We start from the raw sequence: 20704 nt of genomic DNA on the forward strand, positions 1-20704 counted from the left end.
GACAGCAGGGCTAGATCTTCAAAGGTCTTAACAGTTTTGTTAAGGAGAAGAGGAATGATTCCCTTTCAAGCTCCAATTGTGCTATTATTCACACTCTATACATTTTCTTATTTGATCCTCACAGAAATCCTTCTAACTAGAAATGATTCTAATCGTTCAACAATTTTTAGTATGCAAAAACCAAGGTTCAGAGACAGTAACTTATTCAAAGCCCTGCCGTGAACCAGGCGGTTCTCAGATGCTTGGGCTGAAGCCTGTGTTCCCCACTTTGTGTTCCCCGCCACCCTGGCTAGGGCACAGTAATCTGGGCTCTGTCCCAGGGACAATCAGGAGCACTGAAGCAGGCAGATGATGCAATGATGATTATCACTAATATGAGAAGCATACAGTGTGACCCTGAGAGAAGAGCTGAGAATGGAGACTGGAACACTAGTTAAAAGGATAATGCCAGGAAATCAGCTGAGAGCTGATCTGGTCCTGAATAAAGGGAATGGTTATGGGCGTGAAGAGGAGGCAAAGGGCAAGTTGAAGGTATTTGCAAGGGAGTGGCGATAATAATGGACTGAGGGATCTGAGTGCAGCAAAGCAGGAAATGAGGCTGTGAAGAGGTGATAGAAAGTGAAAAGTTGGTCAAGTCGAAGGGTAAGAAGGAACACTGATGGGAATTTTGAGTCGCTGATCCAGGCCTACCTTTAATTTCCCAGCTAAGGCAAATTCTTCCCCAATTTTGACACAGACCACCATAACCCTGAAGGGGTGGGGCTTCCACAGAGTTCTATCTTCTTGATAAATCCTACTCCATGCTACTAATGGTTCCTCATTGATCATTTTGAGCTGCCTCAGATACTAGCCTCCCCACTGTGCCCTAAATCCCCCCATTAACTTCAGACTCTTACTCCAGATACTGTATTCCCCCTTTCCACCAGTTAAGTTCCATCATGTTCTGTGGATCTCATGATCAACCCTCAGCAAAATCCTCTATATTCCTATAGCCTCAGACTCTCCTCAAGTCTCTGCTTCACCACCTTGCTCTAACCGTATTAGTGGATCCTGAGGACATGGACTTGCTGTAAGTCTTCTCTCAGAGCAGCTGCCTGCTTTCCCCCACCTCACACTCCTGGCCTGGAAGTGAGGTGGGTTTGCCATTATGATTCCCTGAATACTGTTCCTCCTTCCTCAGTAAAAATCCCTGGTTCTTTGAAGTCAGTACCACCAGGACTCTGTCGCCACTACCCTTCCTTGTTGTTTATTTTTCTTATTAACTCCTATCACTCATGAGGATTTTCAATATTTAGCTTGCTTATCACCATCTCTCATATCACCAATAAGTCTGTCTCATTCCTGTTGACTTCAACATCATGTAAATGATCCCTTAATACTTACTTCATCCAATCAGTTTCCTGGTCTCCTCACCTTCCCTCTATGTCCTATCCTCCAAAACCATTTTTGCCATGCTCTGGAACCTGATATTATCATTATTATTTTCTGGTACCAGCCCTCTACAATCTCAATATGAATTATCACATACATGCACCTCCTTTAGCTTCTTTCCTTGAACAAGTTAAAATAACTACTTAGACTTCTAGTCACTTCCTGTCATCCCATAATGGTCTCAAATCCCTTGGTCCAATCACTGTTATCACTTATTCTATAGCCTCTCAACTCATTTGACTCCTTTTTCTTTCATTGTCTACAAACATCTATCCAGTTAAATCCCTCTCTCCATCTATCCTATGTCTCCCTCAACATAAAGTGCTGAATGTAACTGATAAAACTCACAGCTGATTGGTCTCAAGTTATAAAAAGTAACCATGAGTCTCAAATGGGCTCTCAATGCTACCCAAGAAGCCACAACATTTACCCTGTCAGTCGACATACTAAACTCCTCCCTGCTGAGCCCATTGCATACATTCTTTTCATTCTTTCTTCATTTAACCAAGGATTTGTCTCTTGTATGATTGAGGAAATGGAATCAATCAGAAGAGAACATCTACATCCTCCCACCAGAACATGTACCACCCTATTGCATTTGTCCTTGTGTTCTCTGTATTGCCTCCTGTTATAAAGGATGGCATGTTTATGCTCTGATATAAGACCTACCCCTCCACTCATGCATGAGATATCAACCTCTCTCACCTACTCAATTGCTCCTGCAATTATCTCCTGTCTCTCATTTCTCATTCTACTGAATAATTTCAGTCAACACACCAATATTCTGGAACATCTCCCATTTTAAACACAAAAACACAGCCTCCTTTGACCCTACATCACTCTTTCACTGTCATCACTTATCTATTTGCCTTTACAACAAAATGCTTAAAACATTGTCTCTACAATCTCTGATTCCTCACTTGGCTTCCTCCCTTGGGCCTTCTCCCCTCGGCGTTTTGGACCCATCATGCCACTGAAACCACTCCTGTCTGGGTTACTAGTTACCCTCATGTTGCCAAATGAATGGTCAGTCCTCAGTGTAACTGCTCAGCAGCATTAAATACACTTGGTTCCTTTTGGGAAGAACTTTCTTCATGCAGTGTTGTGATCTGACTTCAGTTCTCTTCATACGCCTGTGCCCTGTCTCAGCCTCCCTTGTTGGCTCTTCCCCCTCTTCCCCATTTCTGAGTACTGCGTCACAACCAGCCTGCTTTGCTAAGTACATTCACTCCTGGGGTGACCTCATTTCTTCCCTCCTCGTAGTTTTAAATACCAGCTACACATGTGTGTATATTTTTATGACAATTTTTTATCTCCATTCATGATCTTTCTCATTAAATCCTGTTTATATCTGACTGCCAGTTAGATATCTCTCCTTGGATGTCTAATAAGAAAGTCAAATTCAATATGCCTAAGACCAAATTCTTAATTTATTTCTTTCAGGTCTGCAGTTAATGCAATCCCTGTTCATCCGGGGGTTTGGCCGGTTTCTCCGGCCAAAAATATTGCAGCTAATCTTGACATCTTTTCCCAATTCATTAGCTAATCCTATAGGCTCTGCCATCAACATATATTCTGAAGCTTTCAATTTATTATCTCTACATTGCCAGCTTTGTCAAGCCAACATTACTGGCCTTGACCACTCACTTTGACCATTGCAGTGGCTACAGCATTGAGCTCCAGGAATATTCTTCCTCCTCTCTTCTCTAATCAGTAATATCCTCAGGATCTGGCCCCCCAAACTCTGAAGCCTGATCTCCCTTCTTAGATTCAAGTTCGACTATACTACATAAAGTCCCTGGATCACACCAAACACTCTCCTACTTTAGGGCAATTGCACTAGCTCTTTCCTCTGTCTAGAAGGTTCTCACTCAAGACATTCATATGGTTCATTCTTTCCCTTCATTCAGATCTCTACTTAAATGACTTTCCTTGAGGCAGGTCTTCCTGAAAGGTCTATGTCCCCATTACTCTCTATCCTGTTATCTGATTTCATAAATTCATACCATTAATCCTGCCTGACGTTATATATTTATTTAATAACCTCTCCACACTACAACTTAAACTTCTAGAAGACGGGGCCTTTAGATGTTTTTGCACCCTTGGATTCTCCATATCCAGAACACATGTGTCTGAAACATAATAGCTGAAGGATTAAGTAAATGAACAGGACTTTCATGTGAATTCTGGATGGCATAAAAACAGGCTATGTGATTGACCTCATCCTAACTTCATATTTAGAATTGAAAATTTTGGCATTCTCACATATTTTCACTTGTCTTCTCTTCCCTAGAACAAAACATACCTGCTTAGAAATCTACATGTAAGTAGAGAAGATGGGATGGAGGTTTTGTTATTAAAGTACAGTAACTATTGACCTTTACCAAATCTACGTGAGGTCTTGTCATTCCTTTGCTTAAAACTGATTATTTCCCATTGTTCTTTGACTTACATTAAAATTTCTTATAACAGCCATGTAATCTGACCCCTGCCTAATTCTGGCCTCATCTCATACCAGTATCTTTCTTGTTCACCTCACTAATGTCACCACAGCAGCTTTCTCTGTATTTGACCTGGGTCCCAACCTCATTCCTGCCTCAGGGACTTAGAACTTACTCTTCCCTCTGCCTGAACACTCTTCCCTCAGACCTATACACAGCTGGCTTCTTATCTTTCATGCCTCAGCCTCTAAGTATAAACCCAAAGTGGCCTTACTCACCACTCAGGTTAACATTAGCTCTCCTTTCTTTACCTCAGAAATCCTTACCTTTACCTGACAACTTTATTATTTTTATATCATTATTGAAATTACTTTGCTGATGCTTACTTGTTTGTTATCATCTTCCCTTTGTAGAATATAACCTTTGGAGAGTAGGGGACTTTGTATACCTTTTATATTAGTCAAGTGGCAAGGGCCTGCCTCAGAGTAGATGCCACATGACTATTTGCTGTGGAATGAAGGCCCAGGAGATACGTTTTAGAGCTGGTTGGTGCCTCTATCACAAAGTTCCTTTCCAGCTTCATTATCCAGGCCCAGGTGACCAGTAGCTGATTAAGGCTATGGTATCCCCCTTGCGCTCTCTCTGTGTGTCCATCCTCCCTCTCCTAGGAACTCCAGGGCCGTTACCTTGATGGCGCCCGTGGCTATCTGGATATGGTGCAGCCGCCGCAGTGTGCTCTCTCTGTCAATGAAGTAGGAGGCTGCCAGTTGATGTAGGGTCTCTAGGGACACAGCAGAGCTGTTCCCACTGCCCCCGACTATAGGTCCACTTCCTGCTGTCTCTGTCTTTCGACTCAGTTTCCGCTTGTCCACAAAAATGGTCAGGGACTCTTCTCCTACAGCAAACAACATGGGTTCATTGGTGAGGCCTTCTGCTCCCTAATCCCTTACCAATAAGAACATGAAATCATTGGCCAGGATAGACGGAGCTAAGAGAGAGCCTGTTGCCCCTGCTGATAACCTCTCCCCCATCCCTTATCATCTTTAGAATGATCTGATCAGGCTGTGGCACAGGACAAGGCCTCACTGCCTGAGAGGTCTGCCTTCCCCTCAGTTCTTTAGGTCTCCTGAAGCTCATCCCTTGCCCCTCCAGCTTATCCATTTAACATTCACTATTGATCTCTATCTCGGGCTATCTACCTCCGTGGGGGAGGTAGAATTCTCTCTGTCAAGTTGTTTATGAGAAGCCACCATGGATATTTCTGCTTCTGCAGGAAAGGCAAAAGCCTTGAAGCTTTACCTCGCTCCTCCCCATCAAACACTCAACAGCTACCTCATGCCAGCAGCTGGCCTTAACCTTTGGAGACTGCCTTTTTGTCCATCAGACAGTGAACTAAATGTTATAATAAATCCTTCTTTCTTCTTCCCAGGGCAGAGGGAACTCTGCTTCTTTGGCGCTTTTGATTCTGCCCTGGGTGCTAGCCATAGGCTATGCCACCCCCACTCCCACCCTCATCCCCATTCAGCCCAGAATCACTGGAATTGGTTTGGCTGGTTAACAATATTTATAAAGAAGAAGAAGGGCTCAGGGGCTTAAAGGACATTTTCTTCTTTGCATATAGGTCTGACAATTAGAGCCACACCCAGTATAGGGATGTAGAGATGCCTGGGGTTAGATGGCATGGTCAAAAGAAAACTGGGGGCGCCCCCTGCTGGCAAGTACTTAGCAGGAGCCTGTCTGTTCTCCAACCTCCTTACCCCACACCCCCTTTCAGGAGGATGCTTATAAACAAACAGCAATGTTATGAGTGAATGTGGATGTCAAGAGACTGAACTGTTCACAAAGGCACCAGAAAGAAAACATTTCTCAGATAATAATCGGCTAGGATGAACAGGAGACCCAGGAAGAGTACTGCAGCTGCACTCAATGGGTCTTCAAGCGCTCCTAAATGATCCGGGCAACCAATTAATACAGGATCCCAACGTCGCTTACCTCCAAGGGTGGCAGAAAGCAAGAAATGAGTGCCGTACTTCTTGATCAGGTTTTCTGTAACCTGTTGCAGGTTGGGTCTCCTTCCAAGGAGGCGGATGTTCCGGATGAACTCTGGGGCAAGAGGCAGTGGCAAACTGAAGAAATCCTTTCTTTCCAGAGCTAAATTGTTCACTTTCCAACGGGCAAACTCCCTGAAGGAAAAGTCAGGAGATAAGGAAAAGCTCATTATTTCAGAACAAGAAGCATAACTTTGGAAGTAAGTAATATTCTTACTCCACTTACATCCCCCAACTCCCATCTTTCTAGATGGAGGCACCCAGTATTCAAAAGAAGCCCTTTGATCTCTCGTTCTCAGGACTTGAGAAAGTTATTGCTCATCTCCATCAGAACCTACTCTCTTTCAGCTTTTTCACTAGAGAGTAGCTGATCCGCTTGTTCATAGGAAGGGAATCATGTTAGTGGTGTAGTAGTGAAAACAAATAAACAATGAAAACAAGGGAACAGTGACTGCAGTGATTGCAGTCACAACTGCCACTCAGCTGATGAGTCACATCACACATCACAGCCTCAGTTGCTAATTTGTTAAGTCAAGGGTTTGTTCTAGAACAATGTTCTAGAACAATGTATTGATCTCAGGATTCTGTCACTCTCAAAAATGATTGAGCCCCCTGTATTTGCTAATTAACTTTTTATAAACAAAAACACATAATAAAATCTAATTATTTCATTTAAAGATAACAGCAATAAATTCACTATATGTAAGTAACATGACAATAACTACATGTTCTGAAATAAAATATGCAAGAATGTGGCATCTTTTAGCTCTATTTGTTTCAGCATTCAAATATATTATGATAATTGTGGATATTCTTCTTTGGCACCACATTAAACATAACAAATATGGTTTCTTCCTAGGTAGTTACTGTGTGGAATCTGAAACCATGCCAATGAACTTGTCATAGTGTGACATTAAAATGCAGTGTTCTCTGTTATACCATGAGTGGATCTTTTTACCCTTCATGATTTTTTTTAAAGATTTATTTATTTATGCAAGCACTGGGTACAGTCAGAAGTGCGGGAGGGTGAGAGAATTCACTGGAGCCAGAGCGGGAAGCAGAACAGGCAGACTGACAAAATACACTGCTGAGGGGAGCAGCAGGCATGGCAGGAGAGGTCTGTGTGCCACGTGGGACCCTCGCCAGCGGCCAGGGATGGAACCGGCAATGCAGAGGCTGTGGGCAGCTTTGCAGCCCAGCGCTCAACCACTGCGCCACCAGGGGAGGCCCTACCCTTCATGATTTTATATCATGCATTGGTCACTGGTAAACAAGGGATTACTGAGTTATTCAGATCATCTACATTTTGATACTCTTCACTATATAATATCAAAATACCATATTCATTAATATCACCATATCACCACTGATCTCATCAGAAAAGTCTTTAAATGTTAGAAAGCTTTGACAAATCCTGATGACAAATATGGGTTTTCCAAAATTCCAATTTTCTTTTGAAAGCTTAAATTTTATCATAGATAACAAATACTGTCAGATATTTTCCTTGAAGAGCCAGGCTTATTTCATTCTTTCTGTTTTTTGAGTAAACGTCTGCCCTAAAGTCTAAATAATCCTTTTGTTTCTTAGTTGTTGTTTCAAGAAAAATTCAATTCTACAAAAAAAAAAAAAGTGGCTGGTTCAGATCACAACTAATTCAAAAATTATTTTTCCTGGAAACAGTCATCTTTCTTTGTTAGCCTCAGATGTGCTCTAGGTACACTTCCCACTTCATCATACAGAATAGTAAACAAATGTACTAAGGGTAAAGATTCAATAAAGTGAATAAATGTATATTGCTTCTATGACATTTTTAGGTGAAGTTAGCATCCATGCATGCATATGTGTTTAGACAGGAGTATATAGGTGATGAAAAATGCATGTCTACTAGTGTCATTTGCGGAGACTATCTTTATTGAGATTAAATTCCCAGCAGTTTTATTCACCATTGCTATTGCACCTTCAGTGCAAATTGTCAAAAAGGACCCTCTGAAAGGACTCACATTTTGAATCCTTATTTTTAGAAGATGGGAAAGAAAGTTCCTTTCCAGTACTATCTAGAATTTTATTCATTATGCTTTGTTCTTCAATGAAATGTTTTTATTTTAAAGGGGGTAGATTTTCAAAAGGCATTTTGTCTTGGGGTGAGATTTAAAGCTCCATTTCTATTAGTAAGAAAGCTGTTTGCTCCTGTCCCCCAAATTACACTAGTAAGGACCAGTTTCATTGCCTTAGGAAACAACAGAATATAAAGTCTTCTCAGCTTTCTCACCCATCCCAACTGTTCTCTACATTAACATGCTAAATCTTGGTCTAACCTTCCCCGCTCCCAAATCCATAGAGTACAAATGATAGGTTTGCAGAGAAGTAATTCAAAATAAATTAATAAAAATTCATGCCTAATCCCCCATGTAACTCTAAAGACTGTACAGAGAGGGCATGTGCCAAATATCACTAGGGAAACACAGGAAAATGATGACTTACAAATATTCATGGTTCCAACAAAGTATTTTAAATTCCCACTGTGTGGTTTTATTTATCTAAGCAGGGAAGTTCATAATAATGCATTATCATTTGTTTCCTTTGTACATGAAATGCTAAATAATAACAAGGATATTTGTCAAAAGTACTTTTTTACCTCACATTCCCTTGCAGCATAAAGAAAAGTTTCATCATCTCATTTCTAATTGGCTGGGTGGCCATTCAGAAGAGACAAAAAGACACAAAAGAATAAACAAACAAAAAAAGACCTAACTATATACTAATTACAAGAGACTCACTTCAGTTTTAAGGGCACATATGCTGAAGGTGAAGGCATGGAAAGTAATATCACATGTAAATGAAAATCAGAGCAAAGCTTGTATAGATTTTAAGGCAAAGGAAGTAACAAGAGACAAAGAAGTTTATTATAGAATGATGAAGGGATCAATTCATCAAGAGGATATAACATTTGTAAGTAATTATACACCCATTATAGGAATATCTCAAAATGTAAAGCAAATATTAACATATTTGAAGAGAGTAATAAACAATAATACAATAACAGGAAGGACTTTAACACCTCAATTTCAACAATGGATAGACCATCCAGACAGAAAATCAACAACGAAGCACTGGACCTAAACTATTTATTAAACCAAATGTCCTTAAAGATATTTACAGAACATCCCATCAGCAGCAGAAAACACATTCTTCTCAAGTTCACACAGAATGTTTTCCAGAACACATCACATGTTAGACCACAAACAAGTCCTGTAAATTTAAGAAGATAGCAAGGCTCTTTTCTACCACAATGGTAGAAAGTAATTATAAGAATAAAACTGAAAAATTCACAAATGGGCGGGGAGGGGGTTGGGAATCAACATGCTCCTAAATAACCAATAAACCAAATCTCTTTTGATGGAAAACAAAGGAGAAATCAAAAAAAAAAATCCTGAGATAGATGAAAATGGAAACATGACAGATCAAAACTTACTGAATGCAGCAACTCTTCCCATTTGTAGTGATAAACCTAAACATAGAGATCTTAAATAAACAAGCTGACTTTTTACCTCAAGACCAGAAGAAGAACAAACTAAGTCAAAAGTTAGTCGAAGGAGAAATTTTAAAAGATCAGAGCTGAAGGGGCCTCCCTGGTGGCACAGGGGTTAAGTCTTAGCTCTATCAAGGTATCTCCAGCCACTGAGTCTTGAGTTGGATCCCTGGCCAGGGAGGTGACCCACAGGGTGTAGCAGACCTGTCCTGTCTCGCCTGCTGCTCCCCTCAGCAGTGCATTTAAGTGGATCTGCCTGTTCTGCTACCCGCTCTTTCTGGTGAATCCTCTCACCCCCCACACCCACACCTCTGGCCTGTACCCCAGTTCTTGTATGCATAAATAAATAAATAAATCTTTTTTGAAGATCAGAGCTGAAATAAAGGAAGTACAAACTAAAAATACAACAGAAAAGATCAATAAAACTGAAATGGATTTTGAAAAATAAAGAAAATGGGCAAATATTTAGCTAGACTACCCAAGAAAAAAGAAAAAAAGGCCCCAATAAAATAAGAAATAAGAGACTTTACAACTGATACTATACATACAAAGGATCACAAGCTATTACAGCGGACAATTATACATAAAATTGGACAATCTAGAGAAACACATATATTCCTAGAAACATGCAACCTACAAATGCTGAATTATGAAGGGAAGGGAAGGTATCTTCCATTTTACCTAATTTCTTTTTTCAATTTGTCAGTCGTTTATATAACTTCATAATTTAGGGAGCACAACTTCACACCTCCATATGTGTTTAGGCTTCACTCATCCTCCACCAAATTCCAGTGCCGTCATCCTCGATCCTTTCTTTCACTAACCCCTTCTCACCACCCCATTTCCTCAGGTATCAAGTGTATTTTTCAAAGAGACCAAGAATTATTCTTTGCTGCAAGGTAGTTAAATTCTACAAATAAGGGAAACCACCCAGTAACTGTCTTTCAACTTTCTGACTTATTTCACATCAAGATCCATCCCTTCTGCCCCAAAAGGCACTATTTCATCATTTTAAATTGCTGAGTAGTATTCCACTGAATATAAATTCCAAAATGTTTTTTATCCAGTCATCTGCTATTGGGTGTTTAGGATAGTTCCATGACTTGGCTATTGTGCATAATACTGCTATGAACATAGATGTGCACAAAACTTTTTGTATTAGTGTTTTCATGTTCTTTGGGCAGATACCTAGTGGTATTGCTGTGATACTATATGATAGTTCCATTTTTATTTTTTTAATGACTCTTCTTACCATTTTCCATAGTTCCTTATAATGGTCAAAGTCCCTGACTTAAAAAGAAAGGCCACCTTATCATAGGGGTGGGTCCCACTTCAATCTAGTTAATAAAAATTGGTAGTCACATTCCATGCTTAGTCACTTTATTCATATTGGCAATCACTGCCAATTACCTCCATCAAGAATTTAACCCTACCATCCCAACCAAAAGAGTACTCTCTCATTCTCTGTTCCTACTCTCTGCTAAAATTCTTTAGCAGAATTTTTTTTTAGCTTCTCATGACTATCTGACATAATATGTATTTATATATTATCTCTCTCACTAGGACATAAACTCTCTGAGGGTAGGATTGATCCTGTGTGATTCAACAGCAGAACGATGCTACATGTTCTGCCAGTAGAAAAATAAATGTTCGATATATTTTTGTTGAATGATTGAGTGAGAGATTCTCCAACCCATTTATATCATGGCTCTCCTAATACTTTGGTTGTTCACAAATTATTGACAACTTGATAAAAAAGTTACAAATAGAAAGCACACAGAAGCAACTACCATTTCAGTGTTTATTCTGAAAGGAAAGTAAAGTAGTCTAAATAAGACTCCTATCAATGGGAACATTAGATTTGATTTATAAAAATGTAATTTACATGCAGATTTTTGTACATTATTTTATCTATAAATCAAAGTACTTCAGGTATTTTCTTAATGTTTTGGTAAAGTAAATCTAAGTCTTCTTTCATTGTCTTCAGTGAACAATTTCCAATGACTTTCAACAGTCCGTATTCCAAAGTCCAGTTGACTAAAGAGCTGCCATTCAAACTACGCTGTGCTTTTACATAGAATATTAATGATCGGGCCTCCCCGGTGGCGCAGCGGTTGAGCGCTGGGTTGCGAAGCTGCCCGCCGCCTCTGCGGCGCTGGTTCAATCCCCGGCTGCTCCCCGGCCACCAGAGGAGGGTCCCACATGGCGCGCAGACCTCTCCTGCCGCCTGCTGCTCCCCTCAGCAGTGTACTTCGGTCCTTCTGCCTGCTCTGCTCCCCGCTCTGGCTCTGGTGAATTCTCTCACCCTCCCGCGCTTCTGACTGTACCCAGTGCATGTATAAACAAAAACAAACAAACAAATAAATAAATAAAAACATGCCTCTATAAAAAAAAAAAAAAGAATATTAATGATCAATGGCTCCAACCCACTACACTGGATCTACAAGCAATCTCTGCCACACACAACAGTGTTAAAGATCCCCAAATGAATCAGCAGTTTTGTACTTCTCCGTAGTCTTCATCTTCTTTTGTCTAACATCATACTTGGAAAATCATTTATTTTTTCCAAGCCAGATACAGTCTTGAGAGTATCTTACTTTGATAAATGAAGATTTCAAAGCTCAGAAAGCTAAGTAATTTCCTGATGTCGCTGATTACCTGGAGGAAAATTTGAACTGACAGAATTGGAAGAAACATTTGGGCAGTATTTGCCTTTCTGTTTTATACTGTTGTGTACATTGAAAATTCTCTTAGTGCAACATATTGGGATCAATGGATGAGACCGCTCAGATCAAGGGAGACCAACATTGGAAGTCCTGCTACCCCAGACTTACCCCAATTACCCCACATACCGAGGGGATCAATATGTGCACTTACCTATAATCCATTCACGGTATACCTAGGTGCCAGAATGCATATCAGTTGGAAGGTCTATGCCAATCCTCTCATGTTATGAGAAAAAGGAGGAACAGAAATGGAAGGGGTTTGCTTAAAGCACTGAAACCAGAACAAAAAGCTGCCCTTCCTCTAGTACCATTAATAAAAACTATGATGATGTTGACAATAGCAATGACTGAGAACCAGAGAGGTTAAGAAAGTAACATGCACAAAGTCACGCAGTTAGTAAATGGCAGAGCTGAGATTTAAATCCAGGTCAGTGCCACCCTACTATTTCTTTTTTTTTAAAGATATATTTTTTTATTTTGTATTTATGCGTACAAGAACTGGGGTATAAGCCAGAGGTGCAGGGGGTGAGAGGATTCACCAGAGACAGAGTGGGGAGCAGAACAGGCAGACCTACTGAAATACACTGCTGAGGGGAGCAGTGGGTGGGTGAGCCAGACAGAAGAGGTCTGCTGTGCCAGGTGGGTTAGCTTCCAGTGGTGGATGGAACTCATGCTGCAGTGGCTGGTGAAAGCTTGATAGTGCTGAGACTTAACCCCTGCACCACCAGGGAGGCCCCCATCCTGCTATTTCTTTGATATTATTTTCCCCTGTATGGATTAGGTATAAGTAAATTGTATTACATTCTAATTATTTTTAAATTGTTCACTATTCAGTAACAAAAATATTTTCCTTACTTGGAACATTTCATTCTTTTAATTACCTACACAAAGCATGAACTTATTGTATATTCAAACACAGTGCAACAGATTCACCAAGGCAAAATATTTTTCATTAGATGGTTTCATTGCAGAAATTATGCCCATTTGCTGAAGAAAATGAAAAAGAAATGGAAAAAATCAAGTCCCCATACAGGGGACCATGGGAGGGATCTGAGAATAAGGCCTGATTCTAACACCAGGAAATCATAATACAGAGTAACAAACGACCTAGAAAAATGAACGATACTGTCTTAGGAAGCTTTTTATGAGCAAATAATAAAAAGTAATGGTTAGCATTTAATGAATTCTTAGTATGTGCTGGGTGTTCCAAGCATCTTACAAGTATTAACCAATATAACATTCAAAACACCCTATAAGGGGGAAAATATAAGGGGGAAATATAATCATCCACATTTTTTTAATTGTATGGATTAGGAAATTGAGGCACAAATAAGTTAATTTTCCCAGTAGGTAGCACCCAATAGATAACAGAATCAGAATTTAAGCACAGGCTGTCTGCTCCATGATCCACAGTCTTTATTGCCATACTATCTAATCTCCCCTGTGGAATTGTAAGGGACAATTGTGATTTTGTGACTGGAAGTGTGTGTGTGTGTGTGTGTGTGTGTGTATGCGTGAGAGAGAGAGAGAGAGAGACAGACAGACAGAGACAGAGAGAGACAGACAGACAGACTCAGAGAGGCAATGACATTATGACAGAGACCAGAGGGAGAGATACAGAATTTCATAAAGAATAAATGAATAAATATGGAGCCTATCTGCAGAAAAATGAAAAAAAAAATACATCCCCAAAAAATAAATAAAACCCACTTTATAAGCTATAGACTCTGAATTAGACATAAGGCCAAGGTAGCAGGAAGGCTGTCTAAGGAGTTGGCCAGGAGTCTCTGAGGCTCACAGTGGTTATCTCTTCTTTACCCAGTCTCTTCCCTGCTTTGGGGGGCCCTTCATTGAATCAAAATAATGGGGCAAACACCTGTGAATGGAGTTTGAGCCAGAAAGTGGTAAAAATGTGCTTACAGAACTTATTAACCTGGTTCTTTCCAGCATCTGAAAACCTCAGAAGACAATACTGGAAGGCAGCCTGAGCTATTCAAAGAATAAATGTTCATTTCTGATTTTTCATTTAGTACTTTTTTCCAGTAATAAAATAATCGAGCCTCTTTTTTTCCCTAGGAAAAGGCTGTTTTCTATATATCAATTATATTAACACACACTACTTCAATTAAGCCATCATCTTTGTTTCAATTAAGACATCAAGTAAATCTCCATTTCAATTCAGCCATTTCTCCTAAAATCTTTTCCCACTGTGTTTGTTATGCAGTAAACAGTCTGAGAAAGCAAACACTTCAAACAGTAGTGAAGGGCCTCAGAACAGGGGAGGCCACAACATCAGGGGCTTCCAGGTTAAGCCAGGTGTGACCACAGCTCTCCAGGTAGACTCTGCCCATTAAAGGGGTTGACTGGCACCTCAGAAGGGGATGTTAGTAAACCAGAGGAGTGTGGTCCACTTCCCATCCAAATTTAGATTTTGATGCCAAGCGTGGGTGTGCCTGACTGGGCTCTAATGCAGCAGCCTAGAATGAACAACCTATCTTTACCTCACAGGGATAATATACCCCTAAAATCATGTAGGGTAAGGTAAAAGGTATCAGGCTTTTCTGCCCTCCCACCATCAGGATAGATGAGGGAACCCTGTGATCCTGAATGCATGCCTGATGGCGGGCACCTGAAGTGGGTACAGCTGCGCTAAGACTGTGCTTTTAAGGGTGGTGTCACAGGGACCCAAGTAGCCGAGAAAGCAGCAGCAGAAGCCGAGCAGAAGCCGAGAGAGAAGCAACAGAAGCAGAAGCCGAGAGAAGGCCGGAGAGCCCAGAGTGAAGACCTGCTGGGGGCTGGGAGGTCTGCCAGCTTCCTGGCCCCCCAGCACCCCTGCCTGCCATATGCCTGGTGAACCCCAATAAAAGACCTGCAAAAAACCACTGAGGACTCTGACTCCTCCTTTACCCGGTCTGCATGGGATCAGAAAACCTGCACTGTGGTCCAGTCCTGCCTCTACAAATCATTACCAACAGACAAAAACAAAAAGTTTAAGATAGTTATAATCCAGATTGGAGGGTGAAATGCGTGTATTAGAGCAGTCGCACACACCCACACTTGGCATTGAAATCTATATCTACGTCTACTTTCTGTCCCAAACTGCTTGACACGAATGGTCCAGATTGCCCATAACAGGTGCTTCTGGTTGTGCACGAGTTTTAAGAAAATCGCAGATCTCCAAAGGGGCGGGAAGTAGGAGCGCTGAACCTTAGCCTTGCTAAGCCTGAGGCAACAGGAACTTCAGCAGGGCTTGTGGACCAGACCAGCTCTGGGTTGGAAGCAACAGGGGTTTGAGGAGAATACTAAATGCCTACAAGGCATTTCTAATGTGAAAGATGTAAATAAAAAGAGATGCCTCCAAGACAGAGCTACGGACTCTATTGTCAGCAGTCACCCTGCAGCACCGAGTTCCTGCCCAGTGTCACACAAGGTCAATAAGACCTATGCCAGGGCCTCCCCATGGCACAGCAGTTGAGCACTGGGTTGCGAAGCTGCCCGCAGCCTCTGCAGCGCCGGTTCAATCCCCGGTCGCCGGGAGAGGGTCCCACATGACGTGCAGACCTCTCCTGCCGCCTGCTGCTCCCTTCAGCAGTGTACTTCATCAGTCTGCCTGCTCTGCTCTCCCCTCTGGCTCTGGTAAATTTTCTCACCCTCCCGCGCTTCTGACTGTACCCAGTGCTTGTATAAATAAATAAATAAATCTTTAAAAAAAAAAAAAAAAGACCTCTGCCAGCAAGAACTCCCCCGCATCAGTCCCAGGGCTCCTAGCTATGTAAGATTCAACCTGAGCACAGCTGGGGTCTTTCATCCCCTTGGTTATTTCCAGCAGCTAAATGCTGAAGCACCACTTTTCAGGCTTGTAAATGAGAACATGGGATCCAGCTCCCAGGAACGGTCATCACCTATGAAGCCTCCCTCCCAGGAAAGCCTTAAGGGGGCAGAGTGGTTCAAAACAGAAAGCCAAATTTAAAAGCCAAATCAAAACTATACCTTAGTGAGGTCAAAATCTAGCAGTAACAAATCTGTAGGCTATGGTGTGGGTGGCTGTGCTGAGATCGCATGCTAATCATCAAATTATTCTGTTACCAGTTTTCTAATGGACGTTATGTTTCTATCTCGGTGTGGGAAGTGTGATCAAGCCCATTTCCATGGCCACCAATGTGGTTGTCATTTGGAAAGCCACATTTCCTGTATCCTGAGTATGCAATTCTCCTTGCTCCCAACTGCTGTGGCACCCCTGCAGTCTTGGCACCATCTTTCCCAGTGTCAGTGTGCCCCTGAGTGCTGGGAACCCATTTGTTCCTTCTGAGTTAGACTCCAGACTGGGTATACTAGGCAGGAAATCCATGCTGTTTTGAGGAGAGCCAACCAACTATCACTTGCTCACTCAAGCTTGTTCCTTGGAATAGTATCAGGACTCCCTGAAAGGTTGGGGGAAGTCTTAAGCAGCCATGGGGCTGAGGATGCCCAGCCCACACAGCACTTTGAAAGCAAAGAAAGAGCAAGTGGGCATGGTAGGACATATCTGCCTTCTTTATTCTTTGGCCCTCCTGATCTTTTTCTAATAAACTCTCATTTGGGGGCACCTTCCTCTAATCTTTAGTGTTCAAAGGGGCCGCTGTGCTGAAAGGGACAGAGCTAAAGTTCTCCAAAAGGTAGATAGTATACTGGTAAGAAAAAAATAGGAATAGGAATGGTTCTCCTTGAAAAAAGAGGGAAACCACAGAAGAGATTATTTAATAAAATAGTGAAGAATTTGGGAGTCAAAAAAAGATGGACTGAATTTATGTCAAGGGCATAAGTAAGGTTTTTTTGTGTCATTTTTCTGGTGACTTCACTCTGTCTATCTAAACTGTCAACCAGTGTTACCTACAGGAAAATTTATTATAAACCGGTTCTGGAAAAAATGTAAACATCTTTGTTCTCAAAGTCCATCTTTCTCTTGCAGAGTTGCCTTTTTTCCAATTACATTGAGGCTTGCCAATTCAACACAGACGTCTCAATAAACACCCCGAGTGTTGCACTGCTGATTTTCCTAAAAAGGAAATTCTAGACACAAAGATGTCTTCTCTTTCTTCATCCTTCTCCCAATACACCTTGCTACTGCTCCCATCACAGAACTCAACCTAGCAAACTCAGATATTACCATTTTCCCACCATCAGCCTCATGTTCTTCTTGAAAAATTCACGTGAATGGAAATAGCCAAAGCCAACATATACATGAGAGGATACCCGCTGTTTTTCTAAGTTTCTCAGATAAGGTGGCATCATGTTCTCTAGCTGGACATTTTAGAGGCTCAGAGATATATCATGCTTTGGCTCCAGTACAGAAGGCAGTATTTCTAGACTCCACATCATCAGATTTCTATCTCAACAACAGATTACTGTAATGTAGTTGGCCATTAGAGCCTTTACTGCTATAATGAATAAGACATGATTAATCTGAGCTATAAAAAGAAATTATAATAAAAACCATAATCTCATATTGGTGTAGAGCGATCCATTAGGTCTTTTTAATTTGTATACAATTCTCATACATGTTCAACTACTTTATCTATACAAGGACCTGGGGAAAGAGGAAGAGGATATATCATTACTCGGCTATTAACCTTTTGGTTTAACAAGTGAATAAAAAGAGAAACTGAGAGAATTGACCCAAGTCTCAGTTGATCAATAGTGGAGTTTGACAAGACCCCAGGGCATGCTATGGATAATTTTCTTCTTCTGTCTGTGAACTGTTCTCAAGTTCAGGGAGTACCATGCACCTTTGTCCTACTTCCCAGGAAATTATTATGCCGTGTTTACCACTCTGGTCAGGAAAATCCCCAGGCAGGAAGGATTCAGTCTAGGAGTCCTTTGGTTAAATGATATCTTGGCCCCCGCAATTCAAGGAGGCATAGGGCAGAAAGAAGGCCGCTCCTGATATCCCAGAGCCCTGTCCTTCCCACGGTCTGGAAGAACTCAAGAAGCCTGGCATGGAGGTAATTTAGCAGCCTGCTGTGTTCTCAAACAACGGCCTGTAAACAATGATAGGCCAATTTCATTCTAATCTTCCCAATTTTGCTCTAATTAAAATCAAGCTGCAGCTTTCAAACAGTTTAATTAAGGCTGATTGGGAGAAATGGGGAGGGGAGACTCAAGCCTGAAGGAGGAGGAAGAGTAACTGTTTGAGGAATCTCACACTGCCCAGCAGGACCTGGGGGCTTGGAGAGGGCAGAGAGAGTGGTGTGTGTGTAGAATCAACATTAAGAACAACAGACACATTGGAGTGAAGGACCAGTGAATCTATGAGACAGAAGAAACCAAAAAGGGAACTAAGATTTGTGTTTTCCCAAGCACAGAAATGCCAAATCTGCCCTGACCTCCCAGCCTGCTCCCCACAGCTCATCTGTTCAACTATGAAGAAAATGGCTGTGTTCACCACTCTTCACCTCCCATCGTTCTATCTTTGCTCAGCTAGCTGACAGCCCATGTCATACTTCTCCCTAGCAAATGTCCAAGGACTTCCCGTTAGCTACTTCCCTCTAAGAGATTTTTCCCAGACTGACAATTCCTCCCATTATTGTATAAGTTTATTCTTTTTTGCAGTGAGATAGCTCTGCTGGTATTTGGGTACATTTACTTTGTATATGGATCACTTTTTTTTGGCTAAACAATTTCAGTTCCCTAAAACAACAGAGGGAGAAACTCCCTGTCAAGAATAATTGCATTTTAATGCCATGACTACTGTTCCTACCTATATAAACTAAGCCTAAACTTGTGTTTACTGGAACAGTTCTCACAGAGTAAAATCTGTAGGGCTGCTTCCCAGAAGCACTTTGGGAAAATGATATCCTTACTCTAAATTCTTTAATGAACTCAATTTTGCTTGTCCCCACATCACAAAATAAATATTTTTAGTTCTTCAATGCATGTTCCAGATCCCTAGTCCTCTGTGATTAATCTTCTTGCTTGCAATCTAGCTTGTCAATGCTATTTCTTTTTAAAGATGGCTACCAAAATTAATGCAGTCCAGTAGCTGTGTTGTGAGTCACTGCGTGTGTACTAGGTTATAATATCTGAATGCATCATCATCAATGATAATTTTCATCACAGTGTCTATGTACTGAGCCTCATGTTGCCTGCATAACACTAGATACTTGGTATATTTTTTAATCACTATATTCTTGTAAATGTCAGTATGGTGGACTAAATCCTCATTCCTATCTGTATTATAATAACTTAGAATAGCTTTTGACATGCAATTTTGCAGCATCACTCACTTGTGTGAATGGAGCCTATTGCTTTCTCCTATTGACATTGGGCTTAGTCATGTTCCTTTGATTTGGACAAAAGAATATGGACAGAAATGACAGTGTGCCAAATCTGGGCCAAAAGCTCAAGAGGCCCTTTATGTTTCTCTTCTCTCTCTGTCTCTCTCTCTTTCTCTCTCTCCCCCCCCCACACTCCCTCCCCTGCACTTGCCATGAGAATCTCTTCCCCCAGGTGCTGCCCTTTCAGTCTGAGCTCCAGAATAAACAATCACTGAACTGACGTCCTAATGGCCCTTTGCAGAATGGCAGCCTTAAACCTACCATAAGTAACTCAGCCAACAAGATGCATGAGTGAAAAGAAATGATTATTGTTTTAAGATACTAAATTTGGGAGTGATTTTTATATGCATAATTATAACAATAGTTATACACACCAGAAGCTTTATTCCTGTTGTATAATTGAGCTAGCTGAAGCTCAGATATTTTAAGTATCTAGTCAAGGACACATCACTAAGCAAGAGATGAAGATAGTCCATGGTCTTTCTACTATGCAGATTCCCTTCACTAGTACATCTGTGTGTTGCAATCTCTTCTTTTAAAACAAAAATATTTTTGCTAACAGTAATCATATGGTCAGTCAAAACCCCACATTTCCTGGGGCCTCCCTGGTGGCACAGGGGTTGAGTCTCAGTGCTGTCACCACTAAGGCCAGAGTTTGATCCCCGGCCAGGGAACTAACCCGCATGGTGCAGCAGACCTCTCCTGCCTCGCCCACTGCTCCTCTCAGCCATGTATTTCAATGAATCCACCTGTTCTGCTCCCTACTCTGTCTCTGGTGAATCCTCTCACCCTCCTGCACCTCTGGCTTACACCCCAGTTCTTGTATGCATAAATAAATAAAAATAAAACTTTAGAAAACAAAAAAAAGAGCCCCACATTTCCAACCCCAGATATTTTCTTTTCACAGCTAAGCCATGCCTCCTATATCCTGTATTTGTAGAGCTAAAATTTTGAACTTTAGGGCCTCCCCGGTGGCGCAGAGGTTGAGCGCTGGGTTTCAAAGCTGCCCGCAGCCTCGGCAGCGCCGGTTCGATCCCCGGCTGCTCCCCGGCCCCCGGAGGAGGGTCCCACATGGCGCACAGACCTCTCCTGCCGCCCGCTGCTCCCCTCAGCAGTGTGCTTCGGTCCTTCTGCCTGCTCTGCTCCCAGCTCTGGCTCTGGTGAATTCTCTCACCCTCCCACGCTTCTGACTGTGCCCAGTGCTTGTATAAATAAA

The 20704-nt window shown here is 41.5% G+C and overlaps 1 protein-coding gene across 1 annotated transcript in view; it reads right to left on the reverse strand.

Annotated features, from left to right (window-relative positions):
• Positions 1-20704, reverse strand: part of BRINP2 (BMP/retinoic acid inducible neural specific 2) — a gene marked incomplete at both ends in the record, with an annotated part of 52873 nt that overhangs the window by 16009 nt on the left and 16160 nt on the right. Inside the window, 2 exons of the mRNA XM_084250605.1 lie at positions 4559-4767; positions 5865-6055. Of these exons, the coding sequence (XP_084106731.1) occupies positions 4559-4767; positions 5865-6055 (400 nt within the window). The remainder of the gene's footprint in view (positions 1-4558; positions 4768-5864; positions 6056-20704) is intronic.

This window comes from Talpa europaea (assembly GCF_964194135.1).
Source record: "Talpa europaea genome assembly, chromosome: 12".
Lineage (NCBI taxonomy): Eukaryota > Metazoa > Chordata > Mammalia > Eulipotyphla > Talpidae > Talpa > Talpa europaea.